The following is a 14,837-nucleotide window of genomic DNA, read 5'->3' on the forward strand; positions in this document are numbered from 1 at the left end:
AGCTATTGACTGGTCGATAATCGACAACCCGGCCCAAACCATCTGACGCTGGACTGATTGCAAGCACATGCCGAGGTCCACCGAGGTAACTGAATCAATGCGGCAAGTGCTAGACGGATCATGGCGGGCTCGAAGTGGCTCTGCTCCCTGGCCCTCTGCCGCTCTGGGCTCTGGGGCCCGACGGAAGTCTGAGGTGTTAGGTAAGCCCCCATTAACTCAGACTGCCCGCTTTAGTGCATACATCCATCCCAGAGTCACCCACCACCACCTGTAACCAGCAGCCCGCCAATTGCGGAACAATCTGCCCGATCTCCGACGGTAACTCGAACAATTTGTTGCCATTGCGCATCCAAGAGCCGTAGCAGCAGTGCCGACCCGGAATTCGATATCGAGACCTTTCTCACAACCAATGTCATAAAAATCGCATTGGGAGACGAGATGGCTTCCAAGCTGAGTCCCTGGGGGGCATGCCGCTCCCTCACCATCCGCACACGATCAATCCTGCAGCATGGACAACGGCAAACCGCCGTGCCCTTCCACATCGCCCGGCGAGGACTGGCCGACAACACCACATCGAGAGACCCCCCGCCGGGCTCTGATGGCGCGCTGCCTCCCTCGATGACCGGGCAGTCCTCGGTCCAGCAGTCATACACACCCCCGCCGCCCGAGCAGTTCGCGCCGAATTGGCTGAACGCCGACGCCATTGCGAATCTGGAGAAGGTTGCAGCCGGGGAGGACTTGTACGACGAGGACGTGGGACTGAAGTTCGGCAAGCTGGATACGCTGCCTGGAAAGAACGATCATCTGCAGAAGCGGTATCCCGAGGTGATAGACCAGGTCACAAAACTGCTGATGCGGGACGGCAAGCTCAGCAAAGCCCAAAGGGTAAGGACATACCACTATTCTAGAATCACGCCGTTTGACGGCGGGACACGGGCAAGAATAGGAGCACGAGAGGCTGACATACTTACTTGCAGGACATGTCCTTGATTCTCAACTTCCTTCGCACATCATCGGCACCCAAGGTGTCCCCTCTGCGGCCGCTTCTGCCGGGCGCGCCCCCGGCCCACACACTCCCGCTGAACCCGGTACTGTACCTCACGCTGGCCATTGACAGCGTGGCGCCCCTCCTGCGGGTCCGGAACATGAAGGGCATGGCCGGTGGCGGTAACGCGCTCGAGCTACCCGAGCCCATGGCCGCCCGGCAACGCCGGCGCGTGGCCGTCATGTGGATCCTGGACGCCGTGAACAAGAAGAAGTCCAAGGGCAGCGGACGCGCCATGTTCGCGCACAGGGTGGCCGAGGAGATCATCTCGGTGATAGAGGGCCGGTCGACCGTCTGGGACCGGCGGCAGAACGTGCACAAGCTGGGCACCGCGGCACGAGCCAACCTGAACCACCCGGCCCTGCTGGCCAAGCGGAGGAAGTAGGCGCGTTGTTGTACTGGTTGGTTGGTTGGCTGGCTGTATAAAATCCATCGAAAAACCGCACCCTGATGATGTCCAGCGACTCGAAATGGTGTAGGATATAGGCACGGTTGTACATATTCTTGTACTCATTATCATCAGCATCTGGGATCTCGGAGCATCTAGACACCTGAGGCCAGGGCTTCGACCAAAATACATACACAAAGACTACGTACATGCAACGCTACACCTCGTGACCCGGCGGCAACTTAAGAGACCTTGTCGCCAAGGTAAAGCAACTATATCTGCGTGAGACAGGAGACGCCAACTTTTATGTTTCTCCGGCTACTAGAAGCAACTGGTGAATAGATTTCACGCCGGCTCTTGGTTCAGCGATGCATCGCTGCGATTTGCAAGGCCTGTGTAATTATTCAGGGGAAAGACTCAACAGCCCCTTATCTAGCCTTTATATAGCTCGATGAACAAGCACCCAAGCGAGGGGTAACAACACGGCACTGCTCTTGATGCCAAATCTCCTTCCACGGAACCCCCGATCATCACGGCCAAACAATTCGATCTGACAGCTTTGAAGATCACACATGCCATGGCTAGCTTTTTGGGCGATACTTCAAGTATAATAAGCAACGGGACGGAACCATGAAACACCCAGTATGTACATATGCGATAGCGAAGAGTCGCTGCGGCCGTCGCAGTCAGGGTATATCCTTCTTGCCACTTTCCAGGCGGAGGGGGCTAGGGGGGCTGGTTGCCAGTAATTGATGCCGTGAGCAGGCAGAAACAAGCCTTCTGACATGTGTGCGTAATCCGAAGGCCGAGTTTCTCACGTGCTCTCGTGAGTCTGCCATCCCCGCGCATATACGCTTTCCGCCATCGATTCAGGGGGTATGCTGGCTCTATCAACCGACACGCAATGACAGGCAAGTTTCACACAAAGCCGTTGGGCCAAGGATGACGACATAGCGAGGGAGATATTCTTGCTCACTCATCTTGCTCATTGCATTTTCCAAAATGCAGTGTGGTATTGAGATGTGACATAAGTGATGTTAATATTTTGATCTAACGATCTGGTATAGCATCGCTTTGGTATAACGCTCTGGCTAATGCTGCAAATACTCTTCCGCATGCTATATGCGGGCATAGGGGGGCGTTGCCAAAGCCTGGATAAGATCAAAGTAAAACTACAAGAACTGCTACACAAATACGCTGTCCCATCCCATCTCTATCCACGCTGTAGGATTTAGAGAAAATGCAGCTGTAACTTTGTGTGCGCATGCGACTCCGATCGCGAATCAACGCATCTCATCCGTTCTCGGCCTTGATTATTTCCCCGTAGATAACTCTCGTCTTCGCTTTCAAACAGTCATCTGAGTTTGATAGTTTTTCGTCATAAATCTCGTGGCTCTGGCTTTTTTGAGCGGCTGGGCACTGTGATTGCGCAAACCAGAAGCCGCCCATGGGAAGGAAATTCTCCTCCGAAACGCCAAATCAAGTTGAGGACCTTCTAATCCGTGCAGATGCACAAGTCACCCACGGTGAATGAACAATATTCTGCGGCTCGGATCGCGCGAAGCAACCGGACGTGTATCCATATTGTTGCTACTGCTGCAAGTCTCCTCACGCCTTATCCTTAATGGCGGTGGTGTTGCCGTCCTCGTCTTGGTACAGACCATGCTCTTTAATGTAGTCAACCACGGCGGTGGGGACCAGGTAGTCGATATTCATGCGGCGCTTAGAAAGCAGCCTGATCTTTGTTGACGAGACCTCATTCGGCACAACCTGGGGTATCGAGTAGATGTTGTCCTCCCACTCCTTCAAAGTACCCATAGCCTCTTGCATGTCGGTGCCGGCACGTTCAATGACAAAGGCACCGTACTTGCCCAGAATATGGGCAAGGTCGTCTTGGCTCCAGACGCCTGGTGTGCTCATGGTCTGAATCAAGTCTGCACCTGCCAAAAGGGCAACGCGAACGGGCTGTTTCTCGCCATCGCTGTTCTCTACGCCACCGAGGACGTTGTTGACTTCGTGCTCGAAGTGGTCTAACACCTTGGCAGTGGGCCTTTTGTTCGAGTCAGTTACTGGCCATCGTATGATTTGGCGGGAATAGAGGGCAGATCAACTTACATATATTCAGAGTGCATAGCCTCCCAGGGATCCACCATCAAATAATCGGTGGTCTGTGTCCTCGTCTGGAGAGCCAATTCTGCCATGCGAAGGCGGTGGTGTGCAGGAGCCAGCCCGACCTTCTTGTAGGCGTCGCCGACAGGCGAAAGGTAGGTGCCTATGACCTGGAAGTTTGTGTTGCTCTTGACATAGTCGTGCGCAAGCGAAAACATGCGCAGATGTAGGAAGGTGATGGGCGAAAAGCTACCGCAGGCGACGAGCACTAAGGGCGTCTTGCCGGGCTCAATGTGGCCCGTCTGCAAACGGCTCGTGGGGAAGTGGTAGTTATCTAGCGACATGTTGGCTGTTGACGAGGAGGAAGAGTTTGCTGGTGATGATGCTGTTGTGTGGTCGGTTTCGGAAGCCATGGCGTTCCGAGAGGTGTGATGTTTCGTCAAGTGCGGCACTTTGCGACGGCAAATAGAGCGCTGGTTAGCAGTGAAGCCAAGCCGTGATTTGTATGTGTGTGCAAGCCAGTCAAGATGCTGACTGTTGTCGGAGATTGCGGCCGTTGTTATGTTAGGCTGGACAACGAGGGGCAAGCGATGACGAATCTTTGGGCTTGCTTGTGATCGGAAAGGCGGGTGGTGTGATAAGATAAGATCTAAGCAAAAGCAATGGGGGAACCCTTCGGTCGGGAAGGAGTAGGTATGGTATGTCTAAAGCCCAAACCAAGATCAACAGGTGTAAGGGAGGAATAGATGGGCAAAGTCGTCGATGAGCAAAGAGACGGGAAATGTCCACTAATACGAGGTGGTGAATGGTATTAAATGTATGGCCAAAAGGAAAGTCGTCTCTCCACTGGGTTCGGCTGTTGGGAACTGACTGAAAGAGGGATCGAGCAAGTACTGCGAGACTATCGTTTATTAAGCGGTGCAGCAAGTAGCAAGTAGCAGCAGCATGGGCAGCATGGACAGCGCCTGAATCAGATGGGTCCAAGTCCAGGCAGGCGAAAGTGGGCGGTGGGCAGTGGGCAGTGGTTCTGGGCAGTGGGCGGCGGCGGACACGGGCGGATTGCGGATGACTGTGGGCAGTGGGCAGTGGGCAGTCCAACGTCTTTCTGTTTGGCCACCGGTTACCGATCAGCAATGCACGCACTGTATGTACGTACAATGGATTCTGGGCGATTGAGGGGGGTTCTAGACGGGGTCTCGCTGCCGGGGGTTTTTCTGCACCGTGTTACGCCCTCTTCCCGAGTGCCTCTAGGACTGCCAAGCTGCCGCAAAGGTGAGTCAACCTTGGTTGCCTTAGAGCACCCTTCTGTGCGACGTGTAAAGCCCCCCGTAAGCTCCAGCTCCGAACTCTTCTTAGCAGCAACTCAGGTACCCAAGGTTAGGGCAATTGCGCTGTAGCTACATGGAGACTAGGCCGGTCCTTAGGTGGTATGGACGTCACCGAGTTGCCCTGCCTACCTAGCTACTATAACTTTTACTTTTCGAGAGATATGCGCAGGTTATGCTTACTTCAGGAAAGGCGAGGCATATACCATTAGTCACTCGTCTGGTTGGCTCGTCGGCTAGTATCCTGTTTGCAGATCTGGTGTCTTACCGCAATGCGCGTGCTTCTGCTTTGCTCTCTCTGCTTGCTTGCCATCGAGCCAGCGAAACCCCTCCCGTTACAGTTTGGTGGCGTCCAGGTCCAAAGAACCCCTGCTAGGCTAGTGTACAATTCCAGACAGGAGACAGACAAAGAGGTCTGGCGTATGACCCTTTCAAAGACGGACGAACGGCATGCAGGACCGTGGCAGTAGCCCTGGGCAGAACCCTGGGATGCTGATGATCTATTCCCCTGTGTATCTACGCAGGCATTGAGCCGTGACGAGACTTGAAACGGAGTGAAACTTCTGGGGGCGGGACAAAATGGGTATGGGCATCGTGGCAGAAGGGGTCGTCAGCTACAGTCAACAGATACTATGCAGCAAGTTGGGGCGGGTATATAGCGACTGGAGCACAACTGGAGCAAAAAAACAGTCCGTAATCTATACAACCAGCCACTCAACTTATACCGTCCCAGTGCTACCCTGACATCCCTTACCTGGTTAAGATCGGTTAACAGCAAACGCAATTGCAACCTGTCAGTGCCCATATCAACTACCACTTTGCCATCCCCCTTTCGCTGCTGGCCGTTCTCTCTCTGCCCGCCGCTCGCGAAACAAAGGTCCACGTGAAGCTCTAGGCGCATTGCCTTTGCCCAGTCAGTGCCTAAGCGCTAAAACGCCCATGTATCCCGAGAGGAGCACCGGAGCTTTTCAAGTGGAGCGAGGGACCCAGGGACGTAACTTTTATAAGTCGCCCCGATAGCGGGGTGTCAGTCCTCCATTTCCTGGCCTGTGACGAGAAATTTTTCGCATCTGGCCGTGTCGAACAGCCCATTGTCCGGGAAAAGCTTCCTATCGTCGGCGGCATTGGGCTTATTTCGAATAATACTGTCAAGGTTCGCAACCTACTGCACCGGGCTCGTTCGTATGTCGGTGAAGTAGACAAACTATACCGAGCTGTTCATGCAAGCAAGGCCCCTCATACTAGATGCCCTTACCCCATTGAAGCAAGCGACTCAACATGCGATTTGCGTGATTTGCATGATTTGCATTCAGTTGGTGTATTGTTCAGAACGTGAAGATAGTTTAATTTAATGCATCGTTTGTGTTTTTTCTGATATTAGAGTAAGAACACTGCCAGATAGACATACTCTACCAAAACAAAGCTCTTATACTCGTCAGGAAACGCGTGTTGCTCCTGTACAGATCCTTGCTGTTCATATCGTTGCAGCTACCTAAGCAACTACTTACGACCGACAAAAAGAACTGAACTGGTCGCAGGCCGAGCAGACATGCAAAAATCCCAAAAAGATTGGCGGCACCCGGAATCGAACCGGGGTCTACACAGAATCATTATGATACTAGACCACAATGTGTTGTACTGACCACTATACTATGCCACCTTGAAGGTGTTGAGTGCCCATTTGAATGGAAGAAGTTTGTTTACTAGGGTACATACTGACTAGTCACACCAGCAATTATCACTGCCTCCAATCTCCATAGCTTGTAATACTGTAAGCTTTGCATTATATACCCAATGCTATAGTTTGAAAGCAGAAGCATGCAGGCGTACAGTCAAGTCTCGAGTACTTATTTACTCGTTTGCAAAGAAGCTGGGAGCAACTCGTCTACAAACACATTGATCGAGAATCGGTTTTCTAACACTTAGTTTTTCCAGTTCTTTGGCAAATATACTGCAGTCAGTGTCTTGATCTGGACGTGTGTTCTTCACCTCCTCCGAGCTCACATGTCTTGAGAGAGGCCAGCAATGTGTTTCAACCCGTCTACCTACGTTACCACACCTGAACGCGAGGAAAGTTTGCAGAAGCTGCAGGAATCGACAGAAATGGACGAACAGTGACATTCGTCGCGCGCAACCGGCAACGTCACTTTTCTGCCGCCTGACTGAACTTAAGTCGCAACCTGCATTGGCGCAGTCCTAGGAGAGACGCACATGCCCTAAAATGCAGACGCCTTCGTAGCTCGGTCAACGACCTGCAGAACAGGCAGCCGCAATCAAGGAAAATCTGCCTTAAAATCGCCTTGTCCAAAGGGAAGAAGTCACGCAGCGGCTACCCAGTATATGTGTTGTGCTGGTGTTTCCGCCGCGTTAACTGTCTCGCTTCGCCCAAACGGTTGGTTGGTGGGTATCTGGCGCGGACTTTGTGAGCCTCAACTCCCTCTTATCGCGTCAGGCCTATCAACTTACACAGTCCCAGGTGTCTGTTAAACTCTGAGACCAGAGAAAAGCGTGTCACTCTTTTTTATTCTATTATATTTTTCTCGTCCATCGAGTTAATTCTCCTCTCTCGTCCACTCCCTTCCATCCATCTGCAAGAAGATTCGTCTGGATGGACGTCATTTCCTGGCACATCCATCATCTTACTCTCACCTACACGACGGCACTTCAGTATGGAGAGTCCCCAATCGCCCGAGGTTCGCGACTAGCATTCGGAACTCGATCCGCCTACCACGAATCCACTTCATAGCAGTATGGATAACTTCTTGGGCCAGAGGGCTCCATCGTCGGCCAACCATGACAACGACGCTCCCGGCCTGCTACTGTCAGATAGCCAGATTAGCCACCTTGACCTGTCGTCAACAGCAGCAAGTAACAACGAAAGCGTCGACGAGCATGGATTCGTGAGGTTGCCTCTTACACGTGTCCCCGCGAACCAGCGACGACCTCGTGACCCCGGCAATCCACACAACCAGTCCATCCTGAGCGAGTACGGCAAGAAATCGCTACCTCGGCATAAGAAGCCAGTTAACCAGCCTTCTCCTTATGATACCCCATCCGTTGCCAAGCATCACCACCGCGCTTCGAGGAATCCTGCGCCGAGCAACCGTCCACATGGCCGAGCCTTGGCATCGAATATCTATACATCGGTCTCTCTTTCGCCTGACCGCTTTGAAGACGATGCCGTGCCCATCGACCCCAGGCGTCTACCGCTTCACCCGGACGAATCACAGCAGGATGTAGCCGAACGTATCAACGCACTCACCCAGGCCATCCAGTCCAACACGCAGTTCTGTCTCGATTTGTCAGGCCAGATGCTCACCCTGGCCAACCAGAACAAGCACCTGCTTCCGGCATTCTCGTCCAGCGTCTCCTCGGCCGTCGCTAGCTATGTCATAAAGCCGGCGCTGAGGTTACCGGGTGCGTTGAAGACGTACTACCCCGCGCTCCAAGACTACGAAGACAAGCTGCGGCGGACGATAGCGAATTGCGCAAACGGGCGGGAAATGGCGCTGGCACAGGGGGTGGGAAGCGAAAGCGATGTGAAAAGGCTCGAGGATAGGCTCAAGGATCGGCTGGTGGAGCAGGATGCTCTGCTGCGAGACTCCACTTCCCACATGCAGCGACTTATACGGGAGCGAGACGCCCTCCGGCTACAGCTGAGTGACCCCCCGAGGAACACCGACGCTCCGGAAACCGATGATGGATCAGAATCCAGCGGGCAGAAGTTTTTCGACAGCCATAACCGATTGGAGCGAACAGCCAGTCGGGAAGACCGCCAGGACTCTGCGGTACTTGCCGACAAGCTGAGGGAACTCCGGATCCTCGTGGACCAACTCACGCTGGACATTGCCTCAAACCACGACAGGAACGGCAATGACGGCAAGGAACAAGATGCACGGCATGGCGCTGATGGCCAGGAAGACGAGGAAGACGAAGAAGAGGAAGGCGACTGGACGTTGCTCTAAAAGTACTATAAAAGTTAGCGCCCTTCGTGCATTTGCTTATGGGAGGGAACAGGATAGATTTGTGTTTTGCAGCGAATGCATATTCCGGAGCCACCTTTTGACTGGCGTATAGCAAGTTTTGTACCGGCTCGCAGTTGGACAACGTCCACACGCTCAGTTGCACTGGTACCAAGAACAAAAAAAAAAAAATTGGAAATAACTAAACAGTGTGTGCAAGATGCGCCAAAGCAAGTGATTTGTCTAATTTGCAGGTACTAGGTGGATGTACCCCTCTCCTATTTTGTGTACTTTTGTGCTTCCCCAACTGCATTAGTACTGAAAACTCTCAAACACGACATCTTCCCCCTCGGTCCACTGCAACAGCCTCTTCATCAGCTCGGGTCCCGTACAGCAGAAGAATCGCCTCTTGCTTTCGCCGGACTTGCCACCCGTGGCTGCGGCGGCGGTACCCAGGACATCGTCCCGCCCCATGCGCCCCATCTTGACAACCACGCCCATCTCTTTTAGCCGCGCTACGTTGAGCTTATGTTGCTGCTGTTCGGCCGTTTCCTCCGCCCCGCCACTGTCCCTATCACCACCACCGGGCGATCCTGTCACGAAGAGTGTGGTGGCGCCGTCCTTCCCCAGCCCGGGGTCCTTCTCGACGACCTTCACCGCGAGAGCCAGGTCTTCGCTCCGCAGGCTCCAGAGGACTTTTAATGGCAACGCTTCATCGCCGTCATCAGACGACAAGGATTGCAGTACCCCCCTAGCCTGCGCCATCAACGGCGTGATCCCCACGCCCCCCGCCACGAAAATACTCGTGGTTTTGTGTGCCGGGTTCTTTGCGTTGCTGTTCTCCGCGGCCTGCGCGAGGATCGGCAGCCGGAACGCCTCCTCGCCCCCGAACCCGAGGACGGGCAGCTCTAGCGGGACGCGCGGGTTCCACTTGGCGAGCAGGCCCGTCGCGGGGCCGTGGCGGCGGACTGTGATTTCGAACTCGATGGGTTCGTCAGACGAAGAAGGTGAGGAAAAGGGCGGCGCGTGGCTGCTGCTGACGGTAAAGGTCCGCACGAAGTCGTCGTTGAGGCTCTGCGGGTCGTCGTCTCGCATGTGGCTCCAGCCGTGGTCGAGTTCGGGGCCGAAGTCGAGGGTGACGTGCTGGCCGGGATGCCAGAGGGGAGCTTGCTGGTGCTGCGCAGCAGCGGCACGGTTGGGAGATAGCGATAGCTGGAACAAGTACCGCGAAATCGTGGGCGTGATCTCCTCGCGCGACACGAGCCGCGCGGTACCGAGGCCGGCCTCGTCCGTAGAGGAGGCACCGCCCCCGGGAGCTGCCTTCTCGCTGACGAGGCGCCGGACGGGCGGGTTGTAGGGCGAGTAGTCGACGACGGAGCCGCGGAAGGGCAGGCCGTCCCGCACGAAGCGGTGGTCCCGCACGTCGATGCGGACGGCGAGCTTGCAGCGCGGGAGGTACGCGGCCGCCCTGTCGCCGACGAGGATCGAGGCGCGGCCCGTCAGGTAGAGCACGTCGCCCGTCGCAAAGTCCGGGACGGCGAGGCCGACGGCCGGGTCCGCCTGCAGGTTGCCGAGGGTCTGGTAGAGCCGGTTGCCGCTGTATTCGGGGTAGACGAGCGCGACGCCTTCGGAGGCGTCGTTGCGGAAGACGCGCACGAGGCCGGCCGGGCCGCCCCGGTGGTTCGTGTCCATGCTCTCCGCCTCGCTGCTGCTGCTCTCGTTGCTGCCGGCGGGGGCGCCGTGCTTGCTCGAGATGAAGAACAGGTCCGCCTTGTGGACGAGCTCGATGGCCTCGTCGGGTAGGGGCTGGTGCTGCCCCTGACTCAGGAGCTGCGGACGCGGCACGTGCGGCACGATGCGCTTTTTGTTCAGGTACTTGGGGCAGTTCCCCAGGCTCTCCGTCACCTGGAAGGCCATCTGCAGATCCGCGAGAGCGCCGTCCTGGGCCGTGAGACTCACTGCCCCGGCTACCAGCCGTCCGGCGAGTTTGACGCGGTCGCGCGTCTCGAGGTCGATCGATAGGCCGGACATGACCTTGCCGCCCTCGGGACGGACGACCTCGCCATCTTGAATGCCTCCGGCTCCTTCTCCAAATAGGGTATTCAGGACCGGATCATACTGCGCATCCACCGCGGTGCCGCGGACACCCAGCACGCCCTGCGCAACGGGTCGGCAAAACCCGGCCTCGCCACCCCAGATGGTGGTCCAGGGCCGGCCGGCGCGGTCGAGGGCTCCAAAGGCGACCAGGGGCGAGTTCTGCACGCGGTACCCGTACGAGGGCGCGAGGCCGTGGAAAGTGGGATTGTCGCGCGGCCGCTCACGGTCGCCGAGCAAGGTGTGCTGGATGGCGCGCTCGCCGGCGTGCCATCCGTCGGCTCCTGTTGCCACGGCGGTAGCCATCTCTTCTTCTTTTTCTTTTCCTCCCCCTTTCCCGGGATTTTCGGCCGAGGAGATAAAGTAATAGTGGTTAAAGGAGAAGAACGGATCGTGGGCTCCGAACAGTTCTGCTTGGTTTACGACGTGCTCCAAGCTTGTTGAGGGAAATGTGCTGTATGCTGAGGATGCTGTGCCAAGGTGGAATGCAACTGACAGGTAAGTGGTTATAACAGCCAGCCTAATAGAACAAATGAGACGTAGCATCTGTTATAGTAGTACTGACAGTAGTACTACTTTGGAGAGTGATGATAATAATTCTATCATCCACCAATAGTCTGTCCATCTATCCTGTACCTTGGATCATGCCTAGAAGGGTAATCATGTTTTGTCATGCTCAGTCCCAAATAAAGTTGCGCTCTTATGTGCACTATTCTAGCCTCCGGTGGGATGCATGTGGAATCAGATGGGATGTTGGTGGTAGGCTGGTAGGATGGGCTAGTCAGCGACTCGTATTTCGCCTGGCGCCCTGCGCAATACAAGAGTACCCCTTATTGGCTAGCTTGCATCAAGATTATGCACGCCCTATCTCAAGTCAAGATGCGGGGGGACCGCATGCGCCGCATTGCCTGCTGCCGGCATTTGCTCCGCACTACCCCGAATAGCAAAGGCCGAACGAACTCACTGACTGTGCTATGAGTAATCCCACCTATCGAACTTCACCTATCCGAACGGCACAACCGACGTCTCTTATTTGGAATCCAATCGTCACATCATGTCCTCATCTACATATTATGCAAATATGGTTGGTACCCGCTCGAAGGACAGCTCGTAGCTCACATCTAAGCAACTTACAACCGATGCACATGGGCACCATATGTAAAAGATCAGGCGATTACAATATATCATGTTATATGTAGGTATGAACGATCATAGCCAGGGAGTGACTGTTGCAGGAGAGCAGTCTCCCCATCACAACCAGCAGGTTATTATCCTATTCTTGACCGTAAATCACATCCCCCTCCCGGCTCTCCGGCAGCACAGTCAGCGAAGCCATCTTGTTCCCCTTCTCAACCACGCCCTCCAACGTCGTATTCCGCGGCGCCCAGACCCTGAACCGCGCCCCCCAGCGATCCGGCCACGCCGCCAGCAGCCGGATGTCGTCGCCCACGAAGGTCTGGACGAGCTGCTCGTGCAGCCCCAGGGCCGCGGCGCCGTAGTGGTTGAAGTCGGGGGTCCAGTCGAAGTTGGGGCCCTTGAAGGCCGGGAACCGGCAGACGTCGCTGTCGCGGAACCGGTCCTCGGTCATGGCCGCCGCCTCGGCCGTCTGCCCCAGCCGCGCCAGCCAGATGACGTCCTGGTTCCACCCCCGGTTGCCGTGCCCCGCCTGCGTCTCCGTGTCGTACCGGTACGTGTCGAGGGCGTGCGACAGGTTCGGCCGACCCAGCCCGTACTCGCCCCAGGGGAAGACGGGGTACAGCTGCGGCGTCTCGCTGTTCTGGATGCGCGTGTAGGCCAGCGCGGGCGCGATGCAGGTACGGCCCTGCTGCTGGCGCAGCGGCGTCGGCGGGATCGTGGCCAGGTACCGCTGGTAGTGCGCGTGGTCCGCGACCCGGTACTGGTCGACGGCCAGGAGGTCCGTGAGGAGCTTGCGCAGGCCCGACGTCGTCGAAGAGGGGTTGTACGCCTCCTTGTAGGTCTCGGCGGCCGACGCCGGGTAGATGATCAGCGTCTCGTTGCCGTAGTAGCCGTCCAGCTGCCAGGGGGAACGCTTGTTGGCTTCTTTGCGGTAGTATTTGTCGAACCATGCCAGCTGATACTCGATGAACTCCAGATATGGCGTGACGTCCAATCCCGAGTACATGTTGGCCTGCAGAATCATGTCGGCAAACTCGCTGTAGGCGTGTTAGTAAAGTGTCGGATACTAGTTAAACTGATACTATGGATGTAAATCCTTACTTGGCTGTGTCTTGAAGGTTGCTGAGCCACACGTTCCAGAGATCCCCGTCGGGGAAGAATGAAGGCCTAGGAATGGGGTTCTCATCATCATACCACTGAGCATTGTACTCGAAAACGTTAGACAGCCCGGTGTTATCGCCCTGCTCGAGGAAGTAGGCCGCCTCGACGTCGTGGTAGTGCCGACCCCGGATCAAGGCATTGGGAGTGATGCGCTTGTAGAAGTCGAACTGGGCCTTCATGACGTCGAAGTCGCCGGTGCGGAGGAGCGGCCAGTACAGCAGCCGCTGGTTCTGCGCGGTGAACGTGCCCCCGCCCCAGCGCCGGTGGTCCGGGGTCCAGGCGCGGGACGGGTTCACCAGGTACGGGTCGAACGTGAACAGGCCGCCGTTGAACTTGGTCGGCCATTCGCCGAAGGCGTTGCAGCCCATCATGTACCGCCACAGCTGATAGTTCTTGCCGACTTGGAACCCCGGGTCTTCGGGGCCGGCGTCCTCGTTGATGATGATGTAGGAGCGGTCCCAATACTGGTGCCACCAGCTTATCGACTCTTCCTGGGTGTTGTTCATTGCGCTGCCGGCGACCTCTGTTAGCCGGGCTAGCCACTCATCGTGGGTCTTTGTCTGGTTCTGGTAGAGCGCGATCCCGATGTTGAACGATGTCTTTGGGGCAGAGGCCACCAGGTTCCACGCCTTGTAGGTGGTATTGACATAATGTCCGGACGTGATGTTTCCTGGCTCCAAGTCAGGAGAGTGCACCCAGAGGCCAAACTATAAACACTTTAGTTGGTGGTCTGAAAACGAGCCTGGCCTGAGAGGGTCAAAGTATGCCTACCTCATTGTTGCGCATGGGATTGTACAGCTTATCCTTAAAATCCTCCAGCTTCTGCTGGGTCACCTGGAAGTTCCACAAGTCAAGCTTCTCATTGCGATGGCTCATGAGAACGCCGCCCTCGTGGAAGTCGACAGAATCCGCATACGTCGTTCCGTTCGGAACCCTCGAGGAATATAAGCCCCACGAGCCCTGATTGCGCTCCTCGCCCACCAATTGCCGGTCTTGGTGTCTCCAGTTCTCGTACGCCAGGCTGACCGAGACCGGCTGCGGGCTGTCAATCTCAAGATGGACGACGGGGTTGAAAACGTCGACCCAGATCTTGGCCGTAGTGTTATCCTTGCCGGTGTAGGTGACGTGCCCGTCATTGATGGACAACCTCTGCTCGAAAGGACCGTCCCCGGAAAAAGGGTTCGGGTCGAAGGTGAGCCTCACGCGCCCGAGCTTGAGGAGCGCATTGTTCTCATCGAAAGTGCCACTCTTGGCAATGTAAAACAGAATCGTCCCTGCTGCAGCGTCAGAGTCACGTCTGATGGTTTGCATACTTGGGACATACCATTCTCTGACCAGGTATTGAGTCCAATGTCACCACCCCCGACGGGCATAGAATCTGCCGAGTGATTCAAGCCCGGGCTGTCCCATACAACATCATAGGAAGATGGTAATCTTATCGCAGCAATGGGCGATATGACTGCAAAGAGTAGCAGAGCCAGATACATTGCCGAGGCCATCCTATCTAACAGAGCTCCGACTGAAGCTTGGGACGCTGACCGGCTTCAATGCATAGGTCAAGGTACAAGGGATGTAAGTCCCACAGCCCCAACGGCTTCTATTTATTCTAATGTATG

The 14,837-nt window shown here is 55.8% G+C and overlaps 5 protein-coding genes across 5 annotated transcripts; 3 read left to right on the forward strand and 2 right to left on the reverse strand.

Annotated features, from left to right (window-relative positions):
* Positions 1 to 438: 438 nt before the first annotated feature.
* On the forward strand, positions 439 to 1,430 carry PG985_002162 (uncharacterized protein; the record flags this gene model as incomplete). The annotated part of the gene is made up of 2 exons (XM_066821931.1): positions 439 to 885; positions 978 to 1,430. 2 exons carry the CDS (start codon positions 439 to 441, stop codon positions 1,428 to 1,430), a joined length of 900 nt encoding a protein of 299 aa, XP_066689363.1.
* Positions 1,431 to 3,041: 1,611 nt separating this feature from the next.
* On the reverse strand, positions 3,042 to 3,955 carry PG985_002163 (uncharacterized protein; the record flags this gene model as incomplete). Its single annotated transcript, XM_066821932.1, has 2 exons — positions 3,042 to 3,483; positions 3,549 to 3,955. 2 exons carry the CDS (start codon positions 3,953 to 3,955, stop codon positions 3,042 to 3,044), a joined length of 849 nt encoding a protein of 282 aa, XP_066689364.1.
* Positions 3,956 to 7,617: 3,662 nt separating this feature from the next.
* Positions 7,618 to 8,832, forward strand: PG985_002164 (uncharacterized protein; the record flags this gene model as incomplete). Its single annotated transcript, XM_066821933.1, has 1 exon — positions 7,618 to 8,832. The coding sequence occupies one exon, from the start codon at positions 7,618 to 7,620 to the stop codon at positions 8,830 to 8,832; it is 1,215 nt and encodes a 404-aa protein (XP_066689365.1).
* Positions 8,833 to 9,141: 309 nt separating this feature from the next.
* On the reverse strand, positions 9,142 to 11,229 carry PG985_002165 (uncharacterized protein; the record flags this gene model as incomplete). Its single annotated transcript, XM_066821934.1, has 1 exon — positions 9,142 to 11,229. The coding sequence occupies one exon, from the start codon at positions 11,227 to 11,229 to the stop codon at positions 9,142 to 9,144; it is 2,088 nt and encodes a 695-aa protein (XP_066689366.1).
* A 3,048-nt stretch (positions 11,230 to 14,277) lies between these two features.
* Positions 14,278 to 14,610, forward strand: PG985_002166 (uncharacterized protein; the record flags this gene model as incomplete). Its single annotated transcript, XM_066821935.1, has 1 exon — positions 14,278 to 14,610. The coding sequence occupies one exon, from the start codon at positions 14,278 to 14,280 to the stop codon at positions 14,608 to 14,610; it is 333 nt and encodes a 110-aa protein (XP_066689367.1).
* Between the last annotated feature and the right edge of the window lie 227 nt (positions 14,611 to 14,837).

Source organism: Apiospora marii, assembly GCF_038362585.1.
Source record: "Apiospora marii strain CBS 49790 chromosome Unknown utg000002l_segment0_segment0, whole genome shotgun sequence".
Classification (NCBI taxonomy): Eukaryota; Fungi; Ascomycota; class Sordariomycetes; order Amphisphaeriales; family Apiosporaceae; genus Apiospora; species Apiospora marii.